General features: G+C 35.5%; 1 protein-coding gene across 1 annotated transcript; it reads right to left on the bottom strand.

The window, feature by feature from the left end:
* Positions 1–1,174: 1,174 nt before the first annotated feature.
* On the bottom strand, positions 1,175–2,522 carry LOC107428124 (protein HYPER-SENSITIVITY-RELATED 4). Its single transcript, XM_060813507.1, has 2 exons — positions 1,831–2,522; positions 1,175–1,673 (listed from the first exon to the last, which is right to left on the bottom strand). Exons 1-2 carry the CDS (start codon positions 2,520–2,522, stop codon positions 1,175–1,177), a joined length of 1,191 nt encoding a protein of 396 aa, XP_060669490.1.
* Positions 2,523–11,526: the final 9,004 nt, after the last annotated feature.

Genomic DNA, 11,526 nt, shown 5'->3' with positions numbered 1-11,526 from the left:
ATTTATTATATTTATTTATATTTTATTTACATTTGGGGTATTTATTTATTTATTATTTATTGCTTATTAAGTTGTTGATCCCTTGGTTTTTGGGAAGTACGAATATTGGGTTTTGTGAAAATGTTTTAAAAGGGGAACATTTTCAACGGAGTGAATAGTGAGGGTTTTGAGAGAAAATATTACTTCAATTGTTTATTATTTGTTATCTATCTAATTGTTGGTATTAATTAAATTTCTTTATTTGTTATATTATTAATATTAAAAGTGGTCAGTAGATAGGGTCACTCACTGAGATGATTAGCATCTCACGTTTTTAAATTTCGTTCCCCTAGGTCCAGGTTGGGAGACGTTGATTGTCCGGGGCGAGCCCAACATCTCAGTTCGTTGCCGAAAGTCCAAGAAGTATTTCTTCCCTTTTCCTCTCCATCTTGTACTGTTTCATCTGACATTGTATTAATTCCACATTTATCTGTATAATGCTCTGTATACTGTATTGGACATTTAGTTGTTATTTATGCACTGATTACTGTTATTCTTTGAAGTGCTGTATATTTGTGAAAACAAATTGTAGTATTATGGGAGGAATAAGGGGATGATTATAGAAGTGTGATTTCAGTGCAGGAAATTTATGGTAAGTCCTACCCTTAGGGGAGGTGCTGCCGGATTTTCCGTTGGAAGGTTCGGTGGTATTTCCCTAGGATCAGGGCTTGTCTAGGGTTCCGGGGAGGAATCTTGGACGGGTCTTGACAGGAAACAAAAAAAAAGAGTGTAAAACAGATGGTTCACCTCATTTCCACCTAATACTGCGTTAACCACACTGCCACAAGCAAAGTCATACCTTGGCCAACTAATACAAAATAGTTTAAGTAAAAAACATGATTACAACCAGAAAGATAGTTTCACAAACTAAACATAAAAAACAAACTAAATGTCAGCAGCAAAAGAATCACCCGACAAACCATTTAACAACTTGATTAATTTCATTCTCTATGGAAAGGAAAAGAAAATAGCAAAAGATTTAACTTTAGTCTTACTATTGTCCATTTCTGTTTGGAAAGGAGAGCTATTTATATTCAATGTCCATTTAACAACAAATAATTACATATACCATGAGCCTAAACAAGGGGCTATGAACTCAAAAATTCCTCGAAACATTTTTTCTAATACAGTTTATTCAGTTAGAGCTTAACTGCTGTTGGATTTTCTTATTGCTCAAGAAACTGAGGAGGCCTTGAAGAGAGACTTGAGGATCTCTACTTTTCATCAACTCCCCACCCAATTCTGCTGGAGTGACCTCGATCACTTCTATCAACTGTTTGATCTCATCAAACAAATGATGGTGGTGAAGCCCCAGATAGTTAAATGCAAGCTGGTAAAAAACAGAAGCATTGCAGTATGACAAGCAAATATGCATGTCCATTCTACCAGGTCTCAGCAAAGCTGGGTCAAGTCTTTCTTTGTAGTTGGTCGTAAATATCATGATTCTTCCTTCTCCACAGCATGAATAAAATCCATCAACAAAATTCAACAGTCCTGACAGTGTTACCTTACCACTATGATCTCCTTGTGTTTGCGTTTGATCCTCTGGTGAATCCCAATTTTTTAACTTGAAAGAGCAATCTATGTCCTCTACCAGAATTATAGCTCGGCTAGACATCCTAAGAAGAAAGAATCTGAGATGGGAATCGTTTTGAATGTTAAATCCAAGTTGTAGATGTCAAACTTACGGTGATTTGACATGGCTGCTATCAAGCTTGTTTTGCCGGTTCCTGGTGGACCATATAACAAGTAGCCTCTTTTCCAAGTTTCCCAATCCTCTTGTAGTATTACTTCCCGTTCATGAAGTTGTCCAAATCCTCAAGCGATTCCTTCTTGAGATTGGAATCAATAGCAAGGGTCTTGAAGTTCATTCGGTGATTGAGAAGGACTTGTTGGAAGCACCAATTTGCTCCATTAGCACTGTAGAGATTCACAGCTTTTCTCTCTTCTCTAATGGCCATTGCTTTTTCTAATATGTATGGAAAGTATGATCCAAAAGCCTTGTCTTTGTGCTTCCTGTGAAAACTCAGCTCAAAGTGTCTCACTTCTGATCTCAGAGAGAAGTTAAGATCCCCCATTCTGCGATGATTTACATTCATTGATGCTTCAACTTGTGTGGTCATCAATCTCCACTTGAATTCTAGATTCTTAAAATCATCAGAAACCTCTTCATTTCTATCTATGTTAACTACTAAATTCGGTTCCTTCTCGCTCTTTCCCACTTTAACTCTTCTTTCTGATGAGTTTTGTTTAGAGCCCAAGTAGATTTCTGCTGCCTCAAAAACTAGTTTCATGGAATAGCCTTGAGATTCCTCTACAACAACAGTAAGTCGTGAAGAGAAACAATGAGAAAGGATTCGAACAAAGGAGAAGAGAAAGTTGCAGAGTTGGTGGGGTAAGAAATCTCTTACAATGCTTTGGATAAGCGTTGCTGAAGCAGCAAGAGAAGCTGCCGTGGAAAGAATTACATTTTTATTGGCCATTTGTTTGGATGCTGACAGAATTTTGACAAAGTAGATTGAAAAAAAGGCTTTGAAGAAAAAGTCTTTACTTTGTAATTGTTTGTGTGAGAAAGGAGTTGCAGAAACTATGCTTAGTTCTGCTTTCTCTTTCTGAAAATGAATCCTCATTTGGAGGTTTTTATATAACTAGTGTTTAGACTTCAGAACGTTCTTTTTAGACTATTCCAAACTGGTCTGACATAGACTACTTGACTTTGAAAATTGTTTCCTTTCTGAGCAAGGAAATGTTGAGATATTGACCTAATCTTTTCTCTAATATAAGAAAAATTAAAGAGAAACTTCTTCGGTTCAAATTATAGGACCATTATTATTGGAAAAGAAATTTCGAGTTTCATAGACTATAATTTTCAATTTCCTATCATTTTCAGTATATAATCAATACATAAAAGCACATATAATTTGGCTATAATGGATGTCTGTCTCCTATCATAATATGGATGTCTAACATGTTCACATATAATTTTGCTATAATGGGTGTCTATCTCCCATCATAATATGGATGCCTAACATGTTACCTCGAATCTACATCTTAGAACATATTATTTAATGTTAAACATTCACATTATGATGGAAAACAAGTGTCCATTATAGCAAATCAACATACACAAGTGCCCATCATAGCAAATCAACATACATATATATATCTACTATATTGAAATGTTTGTATTGGCATGTAAGCTCATGCAAGAATTGTAAAAGCAGTGTATATGATATAATTTTTTTCTTCTTTTAATTTTGTATTTTATTTCTTATTCTTTTTTATTTTTTCGTTAAGAATCAAAATTGAAAACATTTAAAGCACTTTCAAATTTTTGAATGAGCGTATACATATATTTTGCGGCTTTTTTACGTTTCATAACCAGGAGGGGTACTAACTCATTAGGACTTACAGGTTCGGAATGCATGTGACATCTTACCCTATTGTATGAGGTAACAAATTTCTAATTTTTCAAGTCGGATTTGAGAATCCATTGCAATAATTAAATGATAGAAAATAATGTTTAACAAAACAAGGATTGGACCAAGAGAAGCATGACTTTTTAAGAATTGTTTTTCATATATATATAGTAAGTGCAAAAAAAGGCAGTATTAGTCATGCTTTGGTTAATTAAAAAATTTACTCTCCCAAAAACGAGGAAAAATAATAAGATATATGTTTTGAAAAATGCCAAAAACTTGAAGGTATATGTATTCATTAACATCTAGATATTTAGGTTTCTAAAATGAGAGAATTACAAAAACCATGAGGCTGAATCTCATCTGCTGGTCACACTAAAATAAAAAAATGAAGAATGAGTCGGATCAAGAATCCTCCAAGCCCATCAGTTACTTTGGGCTTGTATTCTGTTGAATTCTCTTCTTTTAAAGGAAATTTGAAAGGATCATTCTTTTAACTAAAAGGATCCTGCGTTTCAATTTTTACTTGTTAAAAATTTTATTTATTTATTTTTTTGAACAAACGTGAGACCATTTATAAGATTCATGCACTCTTCTTTTTTAATTTCTCCATTTTCTTTAAAAAAAAATAAAAAAAGGTCTTATATTTTATATTTTTCTAAAAGTTAATGTTAAATATGAATCCGAAACGATTCCTGCAAGGTCCGAAGCCACAGGCATTTTTGTCATTCCAAGTTGGAATGATGGAGGATTCTGTTACTGTCACTGTGAAGGAAGCTGGAAGGTCTTCAAAGAGAGAGTTGAGAATCTTTGGTTTCTGTGTTCGAAATTCTTAGCTGAATCCCGGTTTAGTAACTTGCTAGTGCATTCCATGTTCTCTATATATCATGGTTGTAGAATGTCAAACACAAAACACAAATTAAAAACTATGTTTTTGAATTGATAAACTAATGCAAGTTGATTTCAAATAGTTGAGGTACACCACGATGACCATCCAAACCATTGAATTACAAAGTCCAACTACCCATTTGTAGTATGATAAGTAAGACACAAAAACTAAGAAAAAAACAATCAATCCGTTGAGTTGTAATAGCAAATCAAATGCTAGTGGTTTTCTCTCTGCATTGCCATTTGCTTTCTGTTTTCAATCTTTCCCTGCTATGCAAATTCATTCTGAAGACAAACATGGCTGCAGATTGGTGGGTGAAGCTCTTCTTTCTGCTATCTTTGATGTTCTGTTTGATAGTTTGGCTTGTGGTGATGTGGTGGACTGCCTGAGAGGAAAGAAACTCGGTGACAAGCTCATCAACAATTTGAAGACTGTTCTATCGGCTGTTGATGCCATGCTTGATGATGCAGAGGAGAAGCAAATCACAAATCCAAATGTCTGGTAGTGGCTGGACGAGCTTAAAGATGTTTCTTATGATGCAGATGATCTCTTGGGTGAGACTGCAACTCATGCTTTGCAATCCAAGACGGAAGTTTGATCAAGAACAAAATCAGGTAAGTTACTTAACTTCAGCTCTACTTCTTTCAATTTGAATAATGAACGAGATGTGAAGAACAAGCAGGAGCTGGTTCTTAAAAGGTTGAAATTCATTAAAGAACGGAGGAAGGTAGCAATAGGGTGTCAGTAATTCCAAGAGTCAGTACGGTTGGTGTTGGCAAAACCACCCTTACTGAATCAATGTACAATGATGACAAAGTTGATAAACAATTTAACCTCAAATCATGGGTTTGTGTTTCTGATAAGTTTGATATTTGTAAGGTAACAAAAACAATCCTTTGTGCAGTGACTAAGTACCTCTATCATTCTTATGATCATACAGATTTAGATTCACTTCAAACTACATTGAAAGAGAGGTTGATGGAAAGGAAATTCTTGATTGTTTTAGACGATATGTCAAATGAAAATTATGTCAATTGGGAGTACATGGGTAGACTTTTTAAACATGGGGCTTAAGGAAGCAAGATTCTTGTGACAACACGCAATGAAACTGTCACACATATCATGCGCATTGCTCCAATCTATTATCTTGAGCACTTAAGAGATGAAGATTGTTGGAGATTGTTGGCAACTGTTTGTCAAGCATGCATTTGACAACAAAGATTTAAATGCATATCCAGACTTGGTAACAATTAGTAGAAGAGTTTTTGAAAAGTGCAAGGGCTTGCCCTTAGCTGTGAAAACACTTGGAGGCCTCTTGTGCTATAGACTAGATGTTGTAAATGGAAAAGAATATCAGTAAATGAGATTTCGGATTTCTCAGATAATGAAAGCAATATTCTACCAGCTTTGAGGTTAAGTTACCATTGTCTTTGTTCAAACCTAAAGCAGTGCTTTGCTTTATGTTCAATATTCCCCAAGGACTACAAATTCTAAAGGCAGCAAATGGTCTTATTATGGATGAAAGAAAATCTTTTGCAACAAGCAAGGAGAAATAAGAGAATGGAAGATATAGGAGATGAATTTTTAATGAGTTGGTGTCTAGATCATTTTTTCAAAGATCGAGTAGTGCACAAGAATCTTGTTTTGTTGTGCATAATCTTGTTCATGAGTTAGCCAAATATGTATCCAAAGAAAATTGTTTTACATTTGAAAAGGGCAACTCCAAGGAAGATATGATGAAGGTGCGTCATCTAGTTGTTTCCATGTCTGTTTCCTTGAAGAGGTTTAGTTCTATTTCTGAAGAAACTTGCTCGCCTACCTTTTTACCATTATCTGAATATTCATTTTGCGACTTAACTAATGAATTAGTGAATAATATTATATTGAAGTTGAGGTACTTGAGAGTATTATCATTGCTTGGTTGTGAAAATTTGAAGCAATTGTCTGAATTGATTGGATAACTAAAGCTTCTTCACTTCCTTGACCTCTCTAGAACTTCAATCGAAAGTTTGCCAGAATCTGTGAGTATGTTATACAATCTTCAAGTATTAAATTTTTGTAGGTGTAATTACCTCATTGAGTTTTCTAAAGCTATGCATCATCCTATTAACTTGCGACGTTTTGATATCAATGACAGTGATAAGGTTATGGAGATGCCAAGTTAAATAAGTAAACGGACAAATCTCCAAACGTTGAGTACTTACATTGTGGGAAAAGATAATGGGACCAAAATACAAGAATTGAGAGAGCTTTCATATCTCCATGGAGAAAGCATTGTGTTTGTCTTGGAAAGGCCATACTAATGATTCAAAACATGACAGAGAAATACTTGAAGAGCTATTGCGTCCCACAAACTTGAAAATTCCTTCCATTTATGGATACCGAGGTACAACATTCCCAAATTGGTTGGGGGATCCTTCATTCTGCAAGATATTAATTATAAGACTTGAGAACTGCAAGTTCTGCAATTGTTTACCACCACTTGGACAGCTACCCTTCCTCAAAACTCTTTATATTTATGGGGCTTAATTGAAGCGGTGACTGTGGGTGTTGAGTTTTACGCATTTAGTGGATCTAATTCTATGAGAAAGCCATTTTTATGGCTGCTATTCTTAAGTTTCAGTGAGATGTTAGCATGGGAAAAATGGTCTTCAATTGAAGTTGAAGATGGTGAAGATTTCCCTAGGCTCCAGCAAATTGAAATATATAACTGTGGTCGGCTAAATACTGCTGATTTGCCTCACAACCTTCCATGTTCAGCTAAGCTTATAATTGAAGGGAACAAGTTTCTAGTTTCATCACTCCCAAGGACTTCAGCTATCCAAGACTTGGAGTTAGGCAAGTGCGAAGAACTACACCTGCAGGAACCTCAACAGACAGTTGAACCACTTAGAATTGAAGGATGTCATGGTCTAGAATCATTGGTAGAAGCATTAAGAGAGAGCCAAACTTCTTGTCTTCAAAAGCTACATATTAGCGAATGTTCCTTGCCTGCAGGATGTCTGCCAACTACCTTGACAGAACTATAAATCGAGGAATGTGAGAAATTAGAATTCCCATTTCAAATTGTGAACTGCCCCAATTTCATATCTTTTCTTGAAACTGGTTTCCATGACCCCAGTCTTGCTGGTTTTGCGGTGGAGCTTGCAAGAAACCAGAGGTGCTGCCCGAGGAAATGTTTAACCTCTTTCCATCTTTGAAAACCCTGTACATCTCATTTCGCCAAGAGCTGGAGTCATTTCCTGAGGGTGCTTTTTTCTCTAATCTGATTAAACTTGAAGTTTTAAACTGCTGTAAACTCATTGCAAGCAGAAAAAGTGGAATTTGCAAAAACTCCATGCTCTTAAACAGTTAAAAATTACATATGGATTTGTAGGTGCTGGTGTGGAATCATTTCCAGAGGATGGTTTGCTGCCTTCCACTCTTACTGTTCTTAGGGTGAACATTAAGGGCCTTCAACAAATCACCTCTCTTCAATGTCTAGGAATCAAGTCATTCCCTCAGTTACGAAATCTGCCAGAAGAAAGACCACCTTCCTCTCTTGATTCTTTGAGTATTATAAATGTCCAATCTTGGAAGAAAAGTGCGAGAGGGATAAAGGGAACGACTGGAATAAGATTACTCACATTCCCCACCATTTATATCACCTTGAGCCCGTTTGATGGGTTATGTGCCTCAGCCTCATTGCCGTAGGTAGTTTATTTTTGGTATCTTTTAACCCCTTTTAGTGTAAATATTATGTAAAGATTTCATTGTCATAGACTCATTATAAAGATTTTCACTATTTTATCTGACCAAGGTCTGGAGTTTAACTCCTCCCATCTCTGGTATCAAATAAAAAAAAATTAAAAAAAGAAAGAAAGAAGAAGCTAAATATACTAAACAGTTTGCCTGCACACAGACTCTCTTTTCTTTCTTCCTTTGCAAAAACAGATGAGTGTCTGTTTCTGCTTCAGTGCTCTGCCTTTACCCTCTCTCTTCTGCCTTTTATTTTGATGTAAAATACTTCCTTGCTCTTTGTGACTCCTCTTATGTCTTGCTGGAAACTATGAAATGTCTTCACTTTTCTGCCATGCATGTTCCTTCTGCTAAGCCATTTTAATATGTTATTTTTTTTTCCTTCTTTTCAAGATTTACAATTCGATGTGTTTGATGGTTTCAGGAAACTTCTCTTCAGGTTTTACTTTGATAGATATGGTTGTTACCTTTGGTTTTTAATATTCAGGATAGTCCTATATGTTTTACATATATGCATGAATAAGAATGTATTAGATAGTCCTATATTATATATATATATATACATATACATGAATAAGAATGTATTCTTTTTTTTTTTTTTTTCAAAACAAACTAGAATATGCTTGTTGATCCTCTAAATTTTTGTGTATGCAACATCTTTTTCTCTGTTTGCTGTGCTACGTTGAGCTGATTGCATTGGCTCCGCATTCTCTCTTCTCCACGGCATGAGTAAATTCCATCTATGAAATTCAGCTGTCCAGACATTGTATCTTCTTGTGTTTGGCTTTATCTTTGCATTTGATCATTTGGTGAATCCTAGTTTTGTAACTTTAGAGTTATCTAAGTCCATGATTATAATTAATGCTCAGCTAGACATCCAAATAAGCAAAAAATCTGGGATGGAAATCTCTTGGAATATCTGTTGAATCCAAGTTGTAGATGTCAAACTTTAAGACAATTGGATATGGCTGCTATCAAGCTTGCCTTGCCAGTTCCTGTTGGACCATATAACTAGTAGCCTCTTTAGCAAGCTTTCCCAGTTTTGTTGTAGTATTCCTTTCCATTCATGAAGTTGTCCAAATCCTCCAGAAAATCCTTCTTGATCTTGGAATCTATTGCAAGGCTCTTGAAAGTTACAGGGTGATTAAGATAGATGTCCTCAAAGCACCAAGTACCTCCATTAGCACTGTAGAAATTCGCCTTTTTTTTTTCTCTCTTCTCTAATGGCCATTGCTTTTTCTAATATGTATGGAAAGTACGTTCCAAATACCTTGTCTTTTGTGCTTCTGAAAACTTAGCTCAAAGTATCCAACTTCTGATCTCAGAGAGGAGTTAAATCCCCAATGTTTTGATTATTTATTTTCGTTTCTGCTTGAACTTGTGTGGTGACCATTGTCCATTTGAAGAAAAAAGGTTTATTTGAGAAATAAGCTTACAGAAACTATACTCAGCCTGCTCTCTCTTTCGTAAATGAAATGAATCTTCACTTTGAACTTTTTATGTAAGTAGTGTGTGGAGCTTCTTTTTAGATTATTCCAAACTGAAGTGCACAGACCAATTTACTCTGCAAATTATATCCTTTCTGAGCATGAAAATGTTGAGACATTGACCACGCCTTTTTGTCCTATATGAGGAAAGTTAGGTGAAACTTCCCGAGGCCCACAGTATAGGACCTACAATTATTGCCACGCCTGCAAAGAGAAATTTTTAGTTTCTTACACCAAAATTTTCAACTTCTGTTTGTCTTTCTCAGTATCCAATAAATACATATTTGTAAGCAACCTTAGCAGAATTTTAAACGCTATGTATGAACCTTTTTTATTTTTTATTTTTTATTTTTATTTTTATTTTATTTTTGGGTGGTTTCTAACTTTGGAATCTGGGAGCATGTTGTGTAATGTACTAAAGGACTATTTTTCTGAATTAAAAAGTAGAATTTATTTTATTATGTAACAATTTTGGAAACAAGAAAACAGTTTTCCACCAGATTTCTTTTTGTGTGATTCTCCTGTTGATATTTACATTTAAAAGTCCCCAAGGATTAAAATGGTGAATCTTTACTATTTTTGTTTTTTTTTTCTCTTCTGTAATGGCCAAATTAGTAGTTTCATATTATGGTCATCATATCACATATCACCTTTTACTAAGATATTAATATAAAACAGAAAAAATTTAGAAGAAATCCAAAGTTTAAAAATTTATTTTGGATCAATAGATTAATACAGGTTGAAAGTTTTCTTCTAATAATTGTGTTTCTTTATGTTTTATTAGAACCTATTCACCATGTGAGGTCCACCACAATGACATATCCAACCAATAAGCTGCTCTGAAATCCACCCACCATTTCTTGTGTATGAAGTAAAGCGACAAACTGAAAGGAACTCAATACGTTGACTTTCAACTACCAAACCGAGTGCTACTGGTTCTCTCCATTGCCATTTGATTTCTTTGATCAATCTCTATGTGGATTGCAAATTCTGAACAAAACATGGCTGTTGCATTGGTGGGTGGAGCTCTTCTTTCTGCTACCCTTCGGGTGGTGTTCGATAGGCTGGCTCGTCGTGAGGTGGTGGACTACCTGCGGGGAAAGAAAATCAGTGATCAGCTCATCAACAATTTGAAGACTCCTATCAGCTGTTAATTCTGTGCTCGATGATGCCGAGTTGAAGCAAAACACCAAACCAAACATCAAGCAGTGGCTGGACGAGCTTGAAAGTGCTTCCTACGATGCAGATGATCTGTTGGATGAGATTGAAACTCATGCTCTGCAGTCTAACTTAAAAGCTGAATCAACAAAGTCGTCCAAAGCAAGTAAGTTATTCAAACATTCTGTTTCCATTTCTATCCATTCATATAATCGAGATATGAAGAAGAAGCTGGAGGAGATTCTTAAAAGGTTAAAATTTCTTGAAGAACGAATATATGTGCTTGGTCTTATAAAGGGTGTTGACGAAAAACCATCACCAAGACCACCAACCACATCTTTGATAGAAGAATCTGAGGTCTATGATAGAGATGCTGATATGGAGGCCATAATCAAGTTGTTGCTTACAGATGATCATGAAGGTAGGAATAAGGTCTCTGTGATTCCAATTGTAGGCATGGGTGGCATTGGCAAAACCACCCTCGCTCAATCAGTGTATGACGATCACGCAGTTGAGAAGGACTTTAACTTCAAATCATGGGTTTGTGTTTCTGAAGAGTTTGATATTTGCAGGGCAACAAAAACAGTTCTCTGTGCTGTAACTAAGTCTCACTCTCATTGTTATGATGACACCAACTTGGATTTGCTTCAAACTAGGTTGAAAGAGGGGCTAACCGGAAAAAAATTCTTAATTGTTTTAGATGATGTGTGGAATGAGGATTATATTGATTGGAAGAAAATGAGTTCACCATTTAATTATGGGGCTCAAGGAAGTAAGATTATTGTCACAACACGCA

This window comes from Ziziphus jujuba, chromosome 12 (genome assembly GCF_031755915.1).
Source record: "Ziziphus jujuba cultivar Dongzao chromosome 12, ASM3175591v1".
NCBI lineage: Eukaryota > Viridiplantae > Streptophyta > Magnoliopsida > Rosales > Rhamnaceae > Ziziphus > Ziziphus jujuba.
This window is presented reverse-complemented; position numbering and strand designations above follow the sequence as displayed.